This window comes from Vipera berus (assembly GCF_964194415.1).
Source record: "Vipera berus genome assembly, chromosome: 6".
Lineage (NCBI taxonomy): Eukaryota > Metazoa > Chordata > Lepidosauria > Squamata > Viperidae > Vipera > Vipera berus.
In genome coordinates, this window is record NC_138208.1 from 63,228,368 (window position 1) to 63,250,778 (window position 22,411).

The 22,411-nt window shown below is 39.6% G+C and overlaps 2 protein-coding genes across 2 annotated transcripts; both read left to right on the forward strand.

The window, feature by feature from the left end:
- Window positions 1–5,996: 5,996 nt before the first annotated feature.
- LOC308669502 (endosome-associated-trafficking regulator 1-like) lies at window positions 5,997–7,136 on the forward strand (the record flags this gene model as incomplete). The annotated part of the gene is made up of 1 exon (XM_081330236.1): window positions 5,997–7,136. One exon carries the CDS (start codon window positions 5,997–5,999, stop codon window positions 7,134–7,136), a length of 1,140 nt encoding a protein of 379 aa, XP_081186362.1.
- Window positions 7,137–16,474: 9,338 nt separating this feature from the next.
- Window positions 16,475–21,951, forward strand: KCNJ4 (potassium inwardly rectifying channel subfamily J member 4; the record flags this gene model as incomplete). Its single annotated transcript, XM_081330274.1, has 2 exons — window positions 16,475–16,512; window positions 20,619–21,951. 2 exons carry the CDS (start codon window positions 16,475–16,477, stop codon window positions 21,949–21,951), a joined length of 1,371 nt encoding a protein of 456 aa, XP_081186400.1.
- Window positions 21,952–22,411: the final 460 nt, after the last annotated feature.

Genomic DNA, 22,411 nt, shown 5'->3' on the forward strand with positions numbered 1-22,411 from the left:
CAGAAGCAAAAGAGCCATATTATAGGGTGGCATAATACCTCTACATCTATAAGTGGGAATAACAGATTAATTTTATCATCTGATCTCAGCAAATGGTTGCCCTGCAAATTTCCATAATTAGAACAGTCCAATTAAATAATAATAATCTGGAATTCTAGCTAAAATGAAGATCTATCTATGCCCTCTCATGTGTTCTACAGTTTGATTGACTCAGGAGGACTGTGGATGGTTGTCTGAAGATTCTGGTGGAGATTTCATTTTCCAAGTTATGCTTTCTGTCCTCTTAGCTGCTTCTCCAGAAACAACAGTGGTACAGCTTCTGTAGCCACAAAATTTGCTGTCTGTGATATTCAAGGAATTGGTTAGGAACTCCTCTTATTTCCCCAAGCTGCCACCCAGGATACAAGTTGTTGCTTGATTGAAGGACAGATATAAGTCCATAGCCTGACTTTCCCTGTGTTTTGCTGGGTGTGTGCAACTGGGGAGGCTGTGTCTTTGTGAACTTTACCTTTGCCACATGTCAATTGTGTCATCGAGTAGGCCTTGGTGAGCCTCTTTGGCTTGTCTGCCTTTTCTTCTTCCTTCCCTTTACCATGTGGGCTGATTGAGGCTCAAACTTTTAATTCAGATGGTAATTGAAATAATAATACGGGCAGAACCCTTCTGTCTCTGATACTGCAGCTGGCTTTATGGAGCTATGAATAGCTCTGAGTCACACTCCGAAGATGGTTTTGCTTCCAATCGTTTGTTTTCTTTTGGGGGTGGGCTTTTTTTGGTACTTTTCTAATGACTATTAACGAAAACAGAGGGGGGAAATCACACCCTGTTCTTTCCTCAATGTATCCAATTAGAGATGTGTTTATAAAATTGCTATTTAACCATAATGGCATGAGTTAACCTAAAGAAATCAGTCTATTAATAATGACTGTAAGGACAGATGGAGACTGTTGGCATAGATTTGGTATATTTATAATTATTTTTTAAAACACACATTTGGTTACATTCCCCTCTATGTACCTTTCATATGCCACTTGGCTGAGCGAACCGAGACCCTGGTTTAACACATGTTTGGCATTTTTCGATTGCTTAATTTATTTGTATCTTGCCATCTCCCTAGCTTGTTGAAACAGCAATAGCAGTAGCAATCACATTTAGAGTTGTATATGGCTTCATAGTGCTTTACAGCTCTCTCCAAGCGGTTTACAGAGCCAGCATATTGTCCCCAACTATCTGGGTTCTCATTTTACTGACCTCAGAAGGATGGAAGGCTGAGTCAACTTTGAACTGGTGAGAATCGAACTGCCAAACTACTGGCAGTCAGCAGTCAGCAGAATTAGCCTGCAGTACTACATTCTAACCACTGCGCCACCATGGCTGATTTTCTCCAGTTTGTCAAACTGCCGACCCGCGACTGGATGCGTCACATGGAAGCCATACCCACCCCCGCTCCGGCAAAGGGAAAAAAGTTGCGATACATCACCACTTGTCACATGATGCAGCAAGTTTGACACCCCTACTATAATACAAATAACAGTTTCCTAGTCTGTTAGTCTATGAATAGAATACCACTGAAGAGATCTCCATCTTATCCAATATTGCATTCTTGAGCTGTTGTTTGGATTATATATCCCAGAATTCTTATGCTGGCTAAGAATTTTGGAAGTCACATCTCCAGCTTCCCTGACAAACTGGAGAAAATCAGCCATGGTGGCGCAGTGATTAGAATGTAGTACTGCAGGCTAATTCTGCTGACTGCTGACTGCCAGTAGTTTGGACAAATATTTAGTTTGGAATTTTCATGAAAATTGCTTAAAAACTACATCCCAACCAAATGTAGAATTCACAGATATGCCTCTTCATTGCTCCCCCCATCCCACTGTGTTATTCTTGTAATAGTAAAGGTTGATTTAATTACTGCATCTAATTACTTTTCTACAAACCTGCTTCAACCAGTTCTCCTATTATGTAACCTCTAAAGCAGGGGTGTCAAACTCAATTTCATTGAGGGCCGCATCAGCACTGCGGTTGCCCTCAGGGGGCTGGGTGGGTGTGGCCAGGGTGGGCGTGGCCTACTGGGTGGGCGTGGCTAGAGTGCGTATGGCCTACTGGGTGGGCGTGGCCAACTCTACATCATTCGCATCAAGGGTGCCTACGGGGGGGCCTGGGCAGGAGTGGGGCAGATCTGAGGGTCTCTGGCAGGAGGAGGGTCTCTGGGCCAGGGCCAAGGCAGTGGGGGCCGTTCCCTCACTGTTTCCAGGATGGCTTCGCAGGCCACATGAAACCACTTTGCGGGCCGGATCCGGCCCCCGGGCCTTGTGTTTGACATGTCTGCTCTAAAGAATTCTTAGAGATTTTTCTACTCTAGGATCTTAATTCTATCCTATTGTTTGAATGCTAATACCTGCTAACATTCAAAAGAGCCATGGTGTAATAGTTAAGGCGCTGGACTTGAAATTGGAAATTTATGAATTTTAATCTTCTCATTGGCATGAAAACCAGTTTTGGGAAAAATGTCTATGGAGATTCTCAATCATTCAGATTATGGGTGTCCCAAAGCTGCTTTTCCTTTTCTGTTTTTTTTTCCAGAAGAAACAGGGGTGACATGATAGCAGTATTCCAGCATTTCAGGGGCTGCCACAAAGATGGCATCTAACTATTCTCCAAAGCACCAGAGACCAGGACAAGAAACAATGGTTGGAAACTGACCAAAGAGAGAAGCAACCTGGAATTAAGGAGAAACTTCCTAGCAGTGAGGACAATTAACCAGTGGAACAGCTTGCCTTCAGAAATTGTGGGTGCTCCATCACTGGAGGTTTTTAAGAAGAGACTAGACAGTCACTTGTCTGAAATGGTATAAGTTCTCCTGCTTGAGCAGGGGGCTGGACTAGAAGACCTCCAAGGTCCCTTCCAGATACTATTGTATTCTATTCTGTTCTGTTCTATTCTATCTTTGATGAGAAGCAAAATGTTTTCAAGGAGAACACCAAGAAAGTCCAGTTGTCTTTTGGAAAAATATCTTTGGGACAGCTTTGGGATAGTTATCCCCATTCTGGGTCATTATTCTGAGGAAAATAGAAAATGGGAATGTTATGTACACTGCCTTCAATTTTACAAAAATAAAGGTGGGATTAGATCAAATTAATAATAAAAAACAAGCATCATTTTAATGGCATGTGTTTGGTTACTGTATTTTCACTCTAAAAAGAATGAGATTTAGTTATCAGAGTCTGGAGAAGGAATGCAACAGTGTGGAATAACAACATAAACTAGAAACATAAGCTGAAAACAAAGGCACTATTACAGAAAAGCAAGGGAATAGAGAAGAACACCTTGTAAAAACTGTTTCTAATCAGACAGATTTAATCTAAGCCTAGCTCAAAAGGAAACTCTTTCAAATAATAATAATAATAATATTTTTATTTATATACCGCCCTTTTCCCGAAGGACTCAGGGCGGTGAACAGGGCAAGAATAAAAAATACAAAGTTACAAAAGTTAAAAAAAAATTAAATATATGCCCACTAAAAACAATAAATACAAATATTAAAATAACAATAAAACCCCACCAATCCCCCATCAGGCCAGGCCGGCTTGTTCAAATAAGAATGTCTTTAGATCGCGACGGAAGGAGCGAAGATCGGGCGCCATCCGGAGCTCAACCGGTAACTGATTCCATAGCTCCGGGGCGCCCACAGAGAAGGATCTCCCCCTGGGGGCCACCAATTGACATACTCTGATCGGTGGCACCCTGAGGAGGCCCTCTCTGTGGGAACGTACAGGGCGAAGGGAAGTTGATGCCGGCAGCAGGTGTTCCCTAAGGTACTCTGGACCCCTGCCATGTAGGGCCTTAAACACCATTACTAGTACCTTGAATCTCACCCGGAAGACAACTGGCAACCAATGCAGCTCACGGAGCAGAGGTGTGACATGGGAGTATCGGGAGACTCCCAACACAACTCTCGCGGCTGCATTCTGTACCAGTTGGAGCCTCTGGGTGGTCCTCAAGGGCAGCCCCATGTAGAGAGCATTGCAGTAGTCTAGACGAGAGGTCACGAGCGCGTGAGTGACCGTGCATAAGTCATCCCGGCTTAGATAGGGCCGCAACTGGCGCACCAGGCGAACCTGGGCGAAAGCCCCCCTAGTCACAGCCACCATGTGATCTTCCAAAGTGAGCCGTGAATCTAGGAGGAGTCCCAAGTTGCGAGCCCTATCTACGGGGGGTAATAGTTCACCCCCCATAGAGAGAGATGGAATATCCGAAATAACCCGGGATGCAGGTATGCAAAGCCACTCAGTCTTGTCGGGGTTGAGTTGAAGTCTGTTCCTCCCCATCCAGACCCGAACCGCCTCCAGGCAACGGGACATCACGTTGAGGGCATCACTGGGGTGGTTTGGGGTCGAAATGAAAAGCTGGGTATCATCAGCGTACTGATGATACCCAACTCCAAAGCCACGAATGATCTCACCCAGCAGTTTCATATAGATGTTGAACAGGAGAGGCGAGAGGACCGACCCCTGAGGAACTCCACAAACGAGAGACCTCGAGGTCGACCTCTGCCCCCCTGTCAACACCGACTGCGAATGTCCCAGGAGATAGGAGGAGAACCACTGCAGAACCGTGCCTCCCACTCCCAATCCCCTGAGACTCTGCAGCAAGATACCATGGTCGATGGTATCGAAAGCCGCTGAGAGGTCTAATAGGACTAGGACAGAGGAATATCCCCTGTCCCGAGCCCTCCAGAGATCATTCACCAGCGCGACCAATGCCGTCTCCGTGCTGTACCCGGGCCTGAAACCCGATTGGTACGGGTCTAGATAATCCGCTTCATCTAGGACCAGAGGGAGCTGATGCGCCACCACACTCTCAACAACCTTCGCAAGAAAGTGAAGGTTGGAGACCGGACGAAAGTTGTTCAACACAGCTGGGTCCAAGGCAGGCTTCTTGAGGAGAGGCCTCACCACCGCCTCTTTCAAGACGGCGGGGAAACTACCCTCACTCAAAGAAGCCAATATAACTGCCTGGAACCAGCTTCGTGTCCTCTCCCGGGCTGCATAAACCAGCCAGGAAGGGCACGGGTCCAATAAACATGTGGTGGAGCTCAGCCTCCCCATAATCCTGTCCACTTCCTCCGGAGTCACAGAATCAAACTCCTCCCAGGTAATATCGACAAGACCGCCCGTGTCCTGATCGTCAGACTCTGCCCAGACAGAGTCCAGACCGGTCCGAATCCGAGCGATTTTGTCCGACAGATGTTGGTTAAACTCCTCGGCACGACCCTGCCAAGCATCTAAAGTTAACTTCAGCCTGCAATTCTACCAGCCAAAATTAATATTTGGATATATATGTCACATACTGTATGTTCCTTCTTCCTCTTGACTTACCTCCAAATAAACTTAAAAATGATTCTCTCTTGGGAATCCTTGAAAATGTGGGGTGGTTGGAATTTAGAGATCTCTACTAAATTGTTAAGTCTCAGCTGAACATTTCCAAGGATAGCGGTGAAGAGGAAATGACCCACAGCAGTTCAACTCACATGAAAGTGGCATTTCAAACAAAAAAGATGGGCCAGTATTCTAGGTTATTAGTTCTGGAGACAGGGAAGGAATGGTAATTTATTCAAGATTAAAGGAATTGAGTATATGATCATTTTACAAGTAGTCTCAGCACTCCACTTGAGCATTTCAGCTAGCAAAAAAATATTGTGAGAGCTATTCTAATTATACATTTCTCTCAAGCCTGTGAAGTCACAAAATGAAGCACTGACAGCTGATGACATCATAGATCATGGTAACTTCTGCTTCCTCCACTGTTAAAGAGACACATACATGTAAGGATTAAATTCAGATGCTTCAATAGACAATTAAATAGTGTTGAAGCCAACACCACTGGCTCTGCAATCGACAGGGCTGTTTTAACCAGTGGAGAAGAACTGGGAGCTAGCCTGGGGCTATCTTGGGAAGAATGCAAATGTTCTAGATGTCAGTTGTCTGTCCAAAATGCCCCGGCCACCTCTTGCCAGCTGCTCACATACCCGAGGCCTAAAAGACGATGAAGAAGAACTCCAGCCCTGTTATCACCATCATGTTCCAACTACTCCAGGAGACCATGTCAAGAATCATAGCAGCTCTGGAGACAATCAGACCAAAAATTTAAATGACCCACCTGCATCTTCCTTAAAAGGGCTGGTAAAACCCAAAAATCGTGGTGCATCAAGACAACATGAAGGAAAAAACAGAAATAATAAGAAAAAAATGGCCAGGCAGAACCTTGTCCTTGAAGAAGTGTCTCTGTCTCCAGAACCATTTGGCTTGAGTTTGGAGTTTCAGGAGCCACTATACAAAGAGACAACAGTTTCTACTCATTTATCAGATGATGATGATGATTGGAGAGAAAAATTCCCACCCTCTTCCTATGATAAAACACATTTATCCAGGATCTCTAATGTTACCCAGTGTGATCCTTTTGATTACAACTCAGCAATTCTTTCAGGAATGGAAACTTTCTCTTCATGGCCATTCAATGATAATGATCCATGCATTGGGTGCCCTTCGCATGCCAAAGCCACAGAAAGCTATACTTCCCATGAAGAACCTATTGAAGAAGTGGATTTTGTGTCCTCACAGTTGAGTTATCAAGAACTCAAAGAGGAAAACTCCATGCTGAGGAGAAAGATCAAAAGAATACAGAACTTCTCTGAAAGCCAGACCCAGATGGTACGAAACCTTGAGAGGACCCTGCAAGCCACTATGAACAAGGAGGAGAAAGAGGCTCAAGATTTGGAAGCATTGATGCAGCAGGCAGAGCAGAATCTTCAGTGTATGACCCAAAGAGCTTTGAAGGCAGAAAGCAATACTGAGAAGCTAAAACAAGAAATGTCCTTCCTTCAGGCAGAGTTGACTTGCTACAAAGTGGAGAACGAAAGCCTGCGATCAGGCCAATCTACTAATATGGGGGCAGTGAAGCAGCATGTGGACATTGCTTTGCAAAATCTTCTTAGGGTCACCAACCATGCTCATGCTACGATTCACCAGTTGGTCTTCGGTGCAGAAACACTGACACTTGTTGCTGACCTACTTAAATCTGTGGGTAGAATGACAGAAGTTGAAAAGGAAGAAGAAATAACCAAACAAACTTAGGGGACTCTCTTGCCTATGAGCGTAATGCTCCTGTAGTGCTCTTGGGGCTTAAACCATTTGCTCTCGTAATGTATGGCTTCAAATAAGTAACCTTTCTCTTTTCCCCAGAAGTACTTTTATTACATAATGGAATATTAATTTCATACTTTAACGCCTTGGCTGCTCTTTCAAAGCTACACTGTTCAAAATGTATAGATCCCAGGACTTCTTTTGGTTCAAAACTGAGACTTAGCATCAAAGTTAATGTGTTTTGAAAATATGTTGGGTTTTTTTTTTCTTAACTGAATAGTTGCTGAAAGAAAAAGGACTGAGACATCCAAATTGGAATTATGGTACTGGAGGGTGCGCTTTGCAGTCCTAGTCTTCAATCCTACCTTCCACTCCTACCTTCCATAGTTTATGTTTATATAGAGCGTAGTAAGAAATGGGAGGAAAGACATTTCTAATGAGAAAGAGCATTCTTTTCAGGATATTGCACTCATATTAAGAGCCGTGGTGGTGCAGTGGTTAGAATGCAGTACTGCAGGCTAATTCGGCCAACTGTTAGCAATTCAATTCTCACTGGCTCAAGGTTGACTCAGCCTTCCTTCCTTCCGAGGTCGGTAAAATGAAGACCCAGATTGTTGGGGGCAATTTGCTGACTCTGTAAACCACTTAGAGAGGGCTGTAAAGCACTGTGAAGCAGTATATAAGTCTAAGTGCTAGTGCTACTACAAATGCAGTCCTTTTGTTTCTGTCATGTTATCCTGTCATAATTCAATTTTTTTTCAAGAGCAATTGCTGTTACATGGTCTCATAATAATGGATACAAATAGTCCTTGCTTAACAACCCCAATTGGTCCAAAAATTCCATCGCTAGGGGAAGTAGTTATTAGGCAAAATATAATGTAACTGCACTACTTAGTGACAGCAGTCCTGGTACTCCCTGGACTAAACCAGGACCTCATGCTTCTCCTGCCTCCCCCATTTATTATTTCTTTCACAGTTTTTAGATACCACTCTAATTAGCATATACTGCACAGGGTACAACCAAAAATCTCTAGTAATCTCCCATATAAAACGAAAACAATAATTGTGTCATTAAGTTATTCAATTCCTTCTAACTCTTTGTAGGAGGAAGACCATGCTGGTCTGGTGGCAAAATTTCAAATTTTTTCTGAACTACCAGACTTCTGCTTCCCCCCTCCCTGCAATTCTGTGATCTGATCAATATTATTTTACTAGGAATTGTCTGGCAATAATTGCCTCTGTTAGATCTTGTAACAGAACTAACCAAAGGGAATATGTTTTTGTAACATTGTCTTCTTTTCCTAATGATTGGTTCTTCGCCAGTGATTCTATTCCTTACCTTATGTACCTAGAGTATTTAAGTCTTAACTTTATTATTAAGGCTTCTAGTGAGCAGTCTTGTATTATGCTATCTAGAACTGAATGATCTGTTGTTCCTACAACTAAGGCATCCTTAACGATTTTCTCCAATATATAATAATGTGATAAGTACTAAATCCCAAAACGTAATATTAGAACAGGCCCTATTATTAGACAAAGGACATAGTGGCTTTAAGCAGCAGATGTGATACAAAGTTGTCCACCATGTGACCTGCCTTTTCTCCCTGAAGTGTAACACAGAAAGATCTCATCACTAGTGGTGAAGTTGCATCAGCTGTCAAGGAGCAAAGGGACTATCTTCTTCACCTCAAGCAGAAAAACATCTTGAGACTACTTACATTGTATTATAACTGCTAGAGAAGGGAAAGTTCACGTGTCTCATTTATGTTCATAAGGGGACCAAATATGTGCTATACAAGTAACCAGATGTTTCACCATAGCATAAAAAAGTCACCTTAGCATAGATTGGCTTGCAATGTAAACGTGCTTCATCGGGGTCTTTGTTTACCTTTGTCTCCATATGACATTGCCCTCCTGACTTCAACCATGACTGACTCAAACTTAAGTTGTCTGTAAGCATTCCAGTGTTACTGTAGCATTTTTCTGCTTTAGCTGGTGGCAGCTAACACAGTTTCACTGTAGATAAAATCTAATATGCATCTATAGACTACCTGTAGGGTCAGAGTTGGCAGCCCGTGCTTATTGCCCATTTCGGCAGATGCCCTTCCTCTACTCAGTCCTACGCGCTCTCTCTCCTCTGCTGTTCTTAACCAACTCCCTGATGAAAAGGCTGGGACATAATTTTGATATTTTGGTTTACTGGGCAGCCCCAAATTTTTGTTGTGAGAATATTAAACCGTAGTCAAACTAAGCCTACTGGGAAGTCTGGGGTATGGTGGAAGATAGATGCAAACAATAAAAAGATGGATCCAGTTTTGTTCAGAGGAATCTGGTTTGAGCCATACGGGAGGTTCTAAAGGTGATTATGAGATGTAAATGATACCTGTGTGTCTCTTCCCAGCCTTTTTATAATGAGTTTTGATTTTAAATGCTGCATGACAATGGAATAATGACTTTTGTGTAACATTTTTTTCTGTATATCCTACCTTCTTAATTTTTTAAATTCTTTCAGTGTTTTGTCTCACTTTGTAATTATCCACAGAACTCTGTTTCTTGAGTGGATTAAAAACATAACCATCTATGAAATGGACCTTTTGAAAACAGACTTTTAAGAAGAACTGAATTTGCATTCACTCTTTATCCCCCAAAGAATGCACAGGTTCATTGTTTCTAATGACATAATTGATGTTTTTACATCATTTATGTCAATTTGCATCATGATGTAAGAACATCAGTTATTTTATTGTGCAAATGGTGCAATTATATAAATATGGATTCAATGGACATTTTGGGTTTAACATAATTCCTTCCCCCCCCAAAAAAATGTTTCATTAAATCACACTGTCCTAATCTTTTGTCTTGATGTAACGTACAGTCCCACTCATTATGAGTAAAGCATGCAAATTAGGCCATAATCCCCCATTCAGTTAATTGTGGTTATAAAATACTGGCTTTGTAATGTTGCATTGTTTTTGTTGTGCCTTCCTTTATCTAGAATGGGATGACATATGGTTCCAATGGGGATGTCAGGTGAGGAAAAGCTAATCAGATCCTAGTTGCCTCTTGTCACTGTTAGTGCTTCTATTTCCAGTGCAGAAAACAGTCAAATGAAAATGTTTATGTTACCAAATTGGTCTGCTGGATTTGATATTTACAGCTATATTTCGGAAGCTTATTCTCATTTGAAACCTCAGAGACTGATTATTTCCAAGCTTGTGTGTGTGTCTGTCTGTCTCTGTGTGTGTGTGTATTACACAAATTTTTGGATTGCTAACAAAGAATTAAAGGGAGACTGATATAGCCATTTCAAACTTATTTGTTCTCATCAGTCAGCCACACCCTTCTGAGATTCAAACCTGGGCTGATTGCACATTAGGCAGTTGTTTTAACCTCTAGGCCACAGGCTCTTTCTCACTTTGTCAGCTACATCGGGGAGGGAAAAGGCAGGGGAGATATGTCTTGAGTGTTTTGAACACCTTGCCGGCCCAAATACGGGCCAAATCTTTTTTTAATTTTATAATTAAAATATGAATAATTTTTAAATAATTTTAAAAATACGAATCCCAGGCATATTTACTTAAAGTATAAAATCTTTGAACACCGGGATGGATATGCTTTAAACGGTTACTTTTTATTGCTTATTATGATCTTTTAGCAATAAATGACTGTTTTTTATCCATCCCGGTGTTCAAAGATTTTACTTAAAGTATATATATGAATATGAAAATTCGTGGTGCAAAGGGCCTATCCTTTCCTAGCAGAGCTTCTGATCAGCAAGGTGGGCATGATTTTTTTTAAACAGGATAACAGAGTTGGAAGGGACTTTGAAGGTCTTCTAGTCCCACCCCCTTCTCAAGCAGGAAACCCTATACCAGGGGTAGGCAACCTTGGCTCTTTTATGACTCGTGGACTTCAACTCCCAGAATTCCTGAGCCAGCCTGGCTCAGGAATTCTGGGAGTTGAAGTCCATGAGTCATAAAAGAGCCAAGGTTGCCTACTTCTGCCCTATACCATTTCAGACAAATGGTTGTCTAATCTCTTAAAAAATATTTTAAACTTGCTTTTAAATAAAAGTTAATAAAAAAAACATAAAGATAATCCAGTTTTTCATACTCTGATAATTTCTAAACCTTTGGATTACACATTCACATTTTAACTCTCATTTTCCTTGATTCCATATTAATATTATGAATATTAAATCAAAATGGTAACTATACAACAAGTCCCATATTTATGAGTCATCATTCCCTCCAAAATGTTACACTTCTAAAACAAAATTTGAAACCAAACTTTTATTACATCTCCTCTATGGTGATCTCTAAGCACACAAAATATTAAGTTACTTTAATTAATGTATTGTTGCATTTTAAATTACAGGATACCTATAAACATACAAAAATGTTTTGTTGTGTTAATTATATTTGAAATCACGCAATACCAATTTAATTTTATTTAAAACCCTTATCTATTGATTTGTTAAAGCTATTTCAACTCATTGTCCCAAATTACCTGCAGTTTTCCATAGTTATCAGGCATAGCAAATAACTGTAGATAGTGGAACCTCCAAATATTTATCTAGTAATAATAATATAGAATTTGGAACACTTCTAAAGCATGTCTCAAATTTTAAAGCCAAAGGATATTTTAATTGAATGCATTGCAATTTACCTCTTTTAAATAACCCAGGTTCTTTTTGCAAAAAGAAAAATATTTTAAAAGACCGATTAATGTTGAATTGATCCAAACTAATGATGATGATAACTTTATTGTCACTTTGAATGTACACCAATTGGCATACATCAAAATGAAATTTCATTGCATACAGCTCTCAAAGGGTCTGCCATGAACTCCAAAGGAAAGATTTCCCAGAATTTTTCAGGCTACATTATCCCATAATATTGAATTCTCATGAGAACTAGTTTGGATTTAAGTCTGCTTCCCATTATCATCCACATATAATTTGTAGCCTTTAGTGCAGTAAACATAACTGACTTACCGGTATATTTAAATAGGAACCAAACCTGTGCTGAGAAATCAAGAAAATCTATGAGAAAAATCATAGCCTTCTTATAAGAAAAAAGACAAGGAAATATGACTAAATCTAGCATTATTCTTCTCCATAACTTTCTTTCCTTGCAGACCAAAGCTTTTACCATGTCCATTCACCTCTTTTGTTCTTGAAGCTTCTCACTCTGTCTGAAAATCTCATCAACTCCTTTTAATGATGACTTTCTCAGTCTCCCTCTTTCTCTTGACTCCTTCATTCTTTCTACATTTCCTTTTCGATTCAATTTTCATTCCTTTTAATAAACATTCCTTGCAATACACAACCTATTATTATTTTTCTACCATATGCATGTCTCCATCCATTTTCCCATTAAACATTCCACTAAATACCCAAATTCATCTACGGTACTTACTACGAGATCCTATTTTGTTGTTTAATTCACTTTCCAAGACTATTTTGGTTTTTAGTTTTCAAATCTGTAAATCCTTGTTGCATCATATAGCTTCTCTATATTCACTGCAAATCATTCAGGTTCTTGTCACTTTTATTTTTATGTCAGCTTTTGCTTTTATTTTTTATAAAAAAAAATCTGGAGGCAGTTTCTTCAAACATCTTCATCCACTTTCAAAACAATTTTTAAACATTTCCAATAAAATCATTCTGTATTTTCTCTGCATTTTTAAATCAAAACTATTCTTTGCTCTTTTTAATATATATTCTTTGCAAATCTCTTTTTGCTTTATAATATTATACAGTATTTTCCCTAATCCTCATTTTTGAAAACAATTATTCTTTTATATGACAATTTCTCAACCATAGGTTTTTTCATTTAATCCTTTCATATCTTATCTATCTATCTATCTATCTATCTATCTATCTATCTATCTATCTATCTATCTATCTATCTATCTCATCATCAGCATCTATCATCTATCTATTCATTTATTCATCCATACAAGTTCCTTACTATTTCTGACTGCAGTTGTCATACTTTTATTCTCATTTCTTTCATTTTTTCCAGAAATCCACTTTGACTCTATCAAAACATGATCCATCCCACATTCAGAATATTTTATCACTGTTATATTAATCACTAGTCTCCCACTCTTTCCACATAATCAAATCAATCCTGATATTTTTTTCTTTTTCCATGTAGACCACACTATCTGGGATGACAATGAAGATGCTTATAGGGAAGAGGTGAAGGCTTTGGTGGACTGGTGCAATAAAAGTAACCTGGTTCTAAATGTTGATAAAACAAAGGAGATCATTGTAGACTTTAGAAAGAGCCAGCATAGTCATACTCCATTCAGTATCAAGGATGCAGCTGTAAATGTGGTCAACAATATTAAGGATCTGGGGGTGCAGATAACTAACAGTCTGAATTGGTTTCTCGACACGGCATCCTTAGTGAAGCATGCAAACCAGTGTCTGCATTTCCTGCCTCGGATGAGGAGAGCATATCTTTCTCCTTCTGTCCTGGCCACTTTTTACAGAGGCATAGTTGAAACCATTTTAAAAAACTGCATCACTGTCTGGTTTGGTGGCAGCAGTGCCTCAGTCCATACAGAGAATGGTAAGGACAACTGAGAAGATCATAGGAAGCTCACTTCCTGGTATTCAGCATGCTGCTTATAAGCGCTGTGTGCTTAGAGCTCAAAGCATTGTCAGAGACCCCACACACCCACTTTATGGTCTGTTTTTGTTCCTCCCCTCTAGGAGGAGGTTTCGAAGTATTTCTAGCAGGACTACCTGATTCTGTAATAGCTTTGTTCCCTATGACATCCGTCTGGTAAACTCACAAGATTTGTTTTTCTCGCCATGCACATGTATACATAACCTGAACTAGACTGTTGTTTCTCTGTGTCATATAATATATGTGGGTATATGCATAATTCTGTAGTTATTTATTATTTGTCATACTTATGTAGTGTATATCGGAGTTGGTGACCCTTTGAGAGCTGTATGCAATGAAATTTAATTTTAATGTATGCCGATTAGTGTACATTTAAGTGACAATAAAGTTATTATTCTATTCTATTCTAGACATATGAATAGCTTTATGTTCATACCAAGTATTATAAGCAGATGCTATTGGAATAGTCACTATTCACCAATAGTCGCCAACAATATCTGAATGGCTAAATCATTTTTTGAACTCACATCTCAATTCTATCTACCCATTCACATCACCTAGAAGAATATATTCCTCCCCTTCCCCCAACTACATTCATTCAAACTATTGCAGAATTTTCCCCTAAAACTTATTATTGGTTTTTCCAGTATCACTCCCACTAGATTATACCATGCAACTATTATCAGTTTTATGTATTCCTACTTTCACATGTACCCTCAACCTAAGTATTCACAAGAACCTAGATGACAACAATTCATACTTGCTGATACACATTTGAGCTCTTTTGTTCATAATTAAACCATCACCTAAACTTCTCTGCACGTATACTGTATTTATACAGTATATTCCATTACATAAAGTCAGATTACCTTCATTTATTTTTTTCATTAATTCACGATCTTTACTTCACATACATTCCAAATCAGTCTTTTATATTCCACAGTCATCACCAGGTAATGCCATAGATACTGATGTCTGTGGTCAACCAACATTTCACATAACTAAAGTAGCCACACAAGATCAGAAAATGTGGAAATATCTGGTCCATAGAATCGCCAAGAACTGGACACGATTGACCGGATGGCATCATTGTCAACTTGCCAGCATATTCCTGACACTTTCCCTGGTAATGGAAAGGACTATATTTTAGGCTCATTTTAGACAGTATGCATTAAACGCAATAAATACCTTGTTTCACCCCATGTTTACTCACACTTTATTATGTAAGCTAGAATCCTAATCTAGAACTGCCTTCCAAGCTAACCTGCTCTTACCCTCATCCCACTAATTAGGAGGAATTTGCAACACACATTCAAAACACCATCCCCAACCATTTAAGAAATTTAATTTGCATTGTGAAGCAGTTGAAACCAAACCATTTTTAAATCTCAGCAGTCAAAATGCCTAAAAGTCTAAACATAGACCAAGGAAGCACAAGATATAACAAACTCTGAAGCCAAGAAGGTCTAGATCTGATATGATTGGATATGAGACTGCTGGGAAAAAATGGCTTTCAAGATCTGAGGTGAATCTGTGCTTTCCTTCCTTACTTGTTTCCTCCGATACTATTTATTTTGCCACCACTGTCTTAGTTTCTTATCACCCTGGATTATTTGTCTCCCTTTCCTCTCCCCTTCATTCCCACATGATATTCATTGCATTAAAGAAAAGCCTGGAAGTCAGAAGTTTATTATTACGGTTGCCTGCGAGTCAGCCAGATTGTATTTGGTGTTTTGTTCATCTATAGTGTCCTTCCCAAGAGCCTGGTATAGGCAGAAGTTGTTGTTTAATAATATTAAAGGTATCATTGTAGGATGTAAGCTGTTTCAAGTAAAGCTGCCTTTTGTAATTGACTGGTTGTGATTTTGTCAATGTCAATGATATTATAATTTTTAGCTAGGAATTTATGTTGTGCAGGTAAGCAGACATGGCAGAAGTTCACAACCTTCATCGTCTATTCAACATGAGTTTGATTGGCAAGGTTCCTACATACCAAAGGGTTAAATGTGAGAGGGAGGACACACACACTCACACACATACACACCTCATTGCAGTAGCTATTACACAGTATACAGCTGCTCACTTGCAGTGCTTCCTTTCTCACCTACTGCTACTTGTTCTTTTCATTAAACGGTTCCTTGAGTCGATCTCTGACCTTGTGCTTCCAGAATTGGCTCTGACGTCCAACCCAGGAGAGCCTCTGGCTGATGAACTCAATGGCTGTGTTGTCACTGGTTTTATATGTGGAAATGGGGGCGGTGGCTAGTCTCCCACTGTCCACTCATTGGCATAACATATTGTGTGAGCTAAGTCATCACATTAAATCCATAACATGGATTATCTGTTTGGGCAATGCATGTTATGTAACACTGCAAATGTGTTTTCTTTATCCAGGTTTGGGGTTTAACAAGTTGTAGGAACATAGCCTATATATTCCTTCCTGAATTCTGTGCTAGAGGAAAGATGAAAAATTAATAAATAGAAACAACAATACAACTGGGATTTTATTGATTAGGGCTTTTTTCAGTTGCTGTGATTTTTCTTCTGCATTTTTTGCTTCTAATCTAGGTATCTATTCTCCAATGAAAGGAACTGAAGCTTTTACAGCCTCAGGACACCGGTGTGTGATACTCCCAATCATACACAACATTGGAAGCTGTTCAGCTTTATAGTAAGAAGTACCTCATGATAAAACGAGTCATGGGCAGCATCCGGGTAAACAGGTGAGTAACGTCTCCCATCCATTTTTTTACTGCTCTGTAGCCACCTTAATTTTCTGTGGGCTGTATGGCTCCCCATCCCTACTGTCCAATTAGGTATTTAAAACGTCTACAAAAGATATGCTGAGGCACAGTCATGGAACTCACAGCACAGGTTCTAGCTGCATGAATTGTATGGCAGGGAGTCTTGTATTTAGGACTTAAATCCAAAGTACCATTTCTCTATATATATTGCCAATCTCTGCCTCTGTTTCTCTCTCTGTTTCTCTCTCTGTTTCTCTCTCTGTTTCTCTCTCTGTTTCTCTCTCTGTTTCTCTCTCTCTCTCTCTCTCTCTCTCTCTCTCGAACACACATGCACACACTCATTTTGTTGTGGTTATTGTAAATAACCTCCAGGAAGGCTAACAAAAAAAAAGCGGTCGCCAGACCTCAGCCTTGACAACCACATCACCAAAGGCAAAGATTTGTCTGAATAGAAATGCTTTTGCCACTCAATAGAATGGAAACTAAACTAGAGCTGTTCAGGTATGAGAGGTTGTGGGAAGGTGGGGGATGAGGCATTTGAAGGTTCAAGATTGTCAAGTCTAGCTAGTAACACAGATTTCAGGAAAGCATATTAGTATCTACCTCTGGGGTATGAACTGAGTTTTTAAAATGTAAAGAATAAATCTCCAGTTATAGTCATTTAATGATTCCTTGAAACATTTTTTTCCATATAATCTGACTTGACTTGTCTTGACTCGACTCTTTTGGGATAGACCCTCAAGTGCCTCCTCTCCTGCTTTCCCACAGCTTCTCATAGTAGGTTGCCTTTAGTAGGGCACTCCAGAACATTTGAATAGCTGTAAGATTTAGATACGAATTCTTTTTTACTTAAATTATTTTCAATATTTGATTAATCAAATGGTAATCAAATCAATTTTAGGAAATGGTTCAAGAAAGTATTAATGGGAAGGCTGGATATACTCAACATGCTTAACTATGTTATATAACTAACCCATTTTCTAAGTTTGCTTATACCGTATAAGCCATAAAAACCTAATGATAATTCATGTTTTGCAAATGCCACTGCTACATCTTCACCTGACTAGGTGATGTATCTTGTATAACCAAAGCCAGTACATTTGCAGAGATTTAGGACTAATTGAGCTTGATTTGTATTTTAATAATCCCATTGTTTCATGGGAATTATCTGCAATCAGTATAGGAGATATATCTGAATTAGGTTTAACTATTAACATTCTAACTGTTCTGTGGTGGATTCTCTCTACCTCAGTAGCTGGATTTAAACAATTTCTTTTGCTAAGAGTGTTTTCATTGGAGTGGTACACATTGTGCATATTATTCTTATTCTTTTTATAGCTGCCCTACTCAGAGAAAAATTGAGTCTTCAATAAATCTGTCTTCTATGAATTTACCTCATCTCCTTTTTAATATATCCAAGTTAGTGGCCATTACTTTGTCATATGTAATTAATTCTGCAGAAGTTTAAGTATAAAGATGCATTTTGCTACACACACGCACAGTATAAAGATCACTTTCTTTTGTTTACTCTAAATCTCCTTTCAATTAATTTCATTGGATGACCCTATTCCAAGTGTTTTGAAAGTGAGAGAAAGCCTTTATTCTGCCCACTTTCTCCATGCTTTCCATAATTCTGTACATCTCAAGTATTTCCCCATTTTGTTAAACTTTTTCTAAGCTCAACTGTCCTAAACTTTAAACTTTTTCTCATAAGGAAGATCTTTGAGTTCTTTAGTTTCAACATTAAAGGCCCACGGTCATGAAAATGCACAGTAGAAATATTTACAAACCAGATTTTTGTTTGAGTGGATGTGGCTTCCTATAGCTGAATCAGAAAGAAAGAACCCTAAATAAAAGTACAGGCTAATAGTCAAACAACATGGGATGGCAGGGAAAGCAGGACTGGTGGATATACCCAACCACCTCCTCCACATTTCTGAAAAGCACCGCCCACCATGCTAGATCTCTCATGGAAGCTTATCCAGATCAAGTTCATCTAGAAATGAGTTTTGTTTCAACCTTGCAGGATTTATGTCTCAGGAAAAATAGTCTGTTACCTGCTATCAAGAGACACGGCATTGAAAAAAGACAATAAGATCAAGGACTCACATTTCACTAAGCTCTAGTTCATATAAATAGTATAATGAATAAATAGAGGTTGCAATACACTGTCAAAATCAAACAGATCATAGAATGAATTACAGTAATGCAATACATAAGACTTGCTGATATATCAGTCTGGCTTTGTCCCTGGCCTGCCCTAACTCAACCCCAAGAAGCACTGTTTTAAATTTATGGCCTTATATCTTTGATCTTTAGAAAGTGTAATTCTGTAACAACGTGATATAAGCACTTCTGCTTGGAAATTCAATCAAGTTTGTAAAGTGTTCTGCTGAAACAAACAGCAAACAACACAGATTAGAAATATTTTGATCTTAAGATATTTGGCATTACCAAAAAAAGTTTTGGCAATTAATCTCTTATACATTGTCTCTGTGTTTCTTCTCTGTCTCTGCCAAGGTACTTTTAAGATATCAATGATAGATATTTGCTGTGACCACCTCTTATGTTCAAATGATGTCAGGCAGAACTTTCTGTGATGAAACCACCCAGCAGCATTTCTCAGCTATGGGAAGAATGAATACAGAAAGAGTGGAAAATTTTGAAGAAGGAGATAAAGGCTAGTCACAGCTCTTGGGGAGAGGGAGTTTCTTTCAGGATATCTGGCAACTCGTTGTCTCTTGATCTCTAATTACACCTTAGGTTTAGATATTGGATGCTGGGAAACATACTTGTTGCTGTAGCAACAGAATTGTCTAGAACTCTGGAAGTGTATAAACATTGTCACAGATGCACGATTAGATCAACAAATGCAAACCGAATAGAAAATAGAAACTTCCAGCCTTATGCAATTCTGAGCAAAAATGTTACAAAACCGTATTCATATGGCTTTATCTATCCCAACTTTGTGTCCTCAGGTGTGTTGGAATGTAACTCCCATCAACTATAGCCACTGTGGCAATGATAATTTTGGTTGGGTACAATGGGAATTATAGTTATATAATTATAATACACCTGAAGTCTGCTCTAGTGGGTCCTGTTAATTACAGGTCAAATCTTGGAAGCAACCAACTTAGACTTTTTTGTTGGAGAATGGTACATTCATACCAATCCCAGAAATCAAATGTCTTGAACAGCTAAGTGGACATCTTTAATAGAGCATTATTCTTCATTGCTTTAAACAAAGACTTTTTATTCAGACAATATGGAGATTATTGTTTTAAACTCTTCTAATCAAACATACTGCAACACTGCAGAGAGAATAACTCATACGGCTTAAAGGCTTACATGGGGGTGAGTCCTAAAACTCCTATTTTTAAGATTATTTTAATGGCTTTTTTCTCTTTCTCATACCAAACGTAATATATGCAGTAATTTTTTAAAGATAATCATCAAAAACTGCAGGAAATAGAACATTATTTAATTGCAAGTATTTTGAACTTGGAGTGATTCACCCTTCTGTAGTTTTGCACAGTACACATGAATGTCAGTGCTATATGATTTTATTAGTAATGCTAAATCTACAGTGTGCATGCCACATATATAAAGGGTCATATACAGAAACATCAGACATCTGGGGTGGTTGAAAAAATGAGATACAGGTTGTCCTCGATTTATGACCACAATTGTACCCAATTTTACCTCATTTTACGACCTTTCTTTGTTAAGTTAGCAACATGGTTGTTAAGTGGCTTCCCTATTGACTTTGCTTGATAGAAGGTCTCAAAAGGGGATCACCTGACTCCAGAATACTGCAATCATCATAAATATGAACCAGTTGTCAAGAATCTGAATTTTGATCACATGACCATGGGGATGCTGCAATAGTCATAAGTGTGGAAAATGGCCATAAATCATTTTTTCCAGTGCTGTTGTAACTTCGAAACATTACTAAATGAACAGTTGTAAATTGAGGACTACCTATACTGGGTTTGGGTGTATGAGGACTTACAATGATTTTTTTGAGAAATCACAACTTATCTTCCTCCCACTTTTTAATTATTACTTTTTTCCCTGTTCATAAGGTACAGCATTGTTTCCACTGAAGAGGATGGGCACAAAGTCTCCTCCCTTGGCAGCCTTAATGAGCACAGTCGTAATGGGAAAGGTCATGCCCCTCGACGGAAACGACGTAACCGTTTTGTCAAAAAGAATGGCCAGTGCAATGTCTACTTTGCTAACCTAAGCAACAAATCTCAACGTTATATGGCTGACATCTTCACTACTTGTGTGGACACTCGTTGGCGCTACATGCTCATGATCTTTTCAGCAGCCTTCTTGGTCTCATGGCTATTCTTTGGTCTGCTGTTTTGGATCATTGCCTTTTTCCATGGTGACTTAGATGTCCCAGGTGCAGGAAGTGGCTCCGTTACTACGAAATTCTGCATCAAACATGTCAACGGGTTCTTGGGAGCTTTCCTCTTCTCAGTGGAGACCCAGACAACCATTGGTTACGGTTTCCGATATGTGACTGAGGAATGCCCACTAGCTATCATGGTGGTTGTGGTACAATCCATTGTAGGCTGTGTTATTGATTCTTTCATGATTGGCACCATCATGGCAAAAATGGCACGTCCCAAGAAAAGGGCCCAAACCCTACTCTTCAGCCATCATGCTGTCATCTCTCTACGGGATGGCAAACTCTGCCTCATGTGGCGGGTTGGGAATCTAAGGAGGAGCCATATTGTGGAAGCTCATGTTCGGGCCCAGCTTATAAAACCCTATATGACAGCAGAAGGTGAGTATCTTCCAGTAGACCAGAGAGATCTGAATGTGGGCTATGACATTGGCCTTGACCGTATCTTCTTAGTGTCTCCCATTATTATTGTTCATGAGATTGATGAGGAAAGTCCACTCTATGGGATGGGCAAAGAAGAACTGGAGAGGGAGGACTTTGAGATTGTTGTTATCCTTGAGGGTATGGTGGAAGCAACAGCCATGACCACTCAGGCTCGTAGCTCCTACTTGGCTAGTGAAATCCTTTGGGGCCATCGTTTTGAACCTGTTGTCTTTGAGGAGAAGAAACATTATAAGGTGGACTATTCACGTTTCCACAAGACTTATGAGGTGGCTGGAACCCCTTGTTGTTCTGCTCGGGAATTGCAGGAGAGCAAGATTACCATCCTGCCTTCACCTCCTCCACCTCCTAGTGCCTTCTGTTATGAGAATGAATTGGCTCTTCTCAGCCAGGATGAAGATGAGGATGACTTGGATGTTGGAGTAGATTTGGGAGGAGGTCCAAAGGATGATGCAGGAGTCATACCAATGATGGAGTTTGGGAGCCATATGGATCTGGATCGATTGCAAGTCTCCATTCCTCTGGATGCACTCTCATACCGTAGGGAATCAGCCATCTGAACTGCAATCTTGATTTTCATCCCACTTATAATCCCTAAATGATTCCTTACTTTTCTAGCATAAGCTTTTGGTTGGAAAATCCCTACTGTACTTCTACCAACTATTGAATATATAGAGACATGACACTTGTCTGGTGTTGGACAATCCAAGCTTCCTGCCATGCAGTTATCAATTGGTTTTAAATATCCTGAATTTAGAACAGAACCCAGGTCATTTCTCCTCATTTTCACACTTCTCTTTGTGGCTTAAAACTGTGACAAAGCAGCAACAGCTGTGGCACATTAAGATAAGATGGGACATGTTTTGCTAAACTGCCAACAGTAGCAGAGAGACCAATAATGTTGCTGCAGGACAAGGAAGCTGCAAATATTAGCAGGCTAGAATGAAACTGATGTTTCTCATAGAGAGATCTGGAAGCGGCATATAATTTGCATGTATATTATTTGTTGCATACAAAATC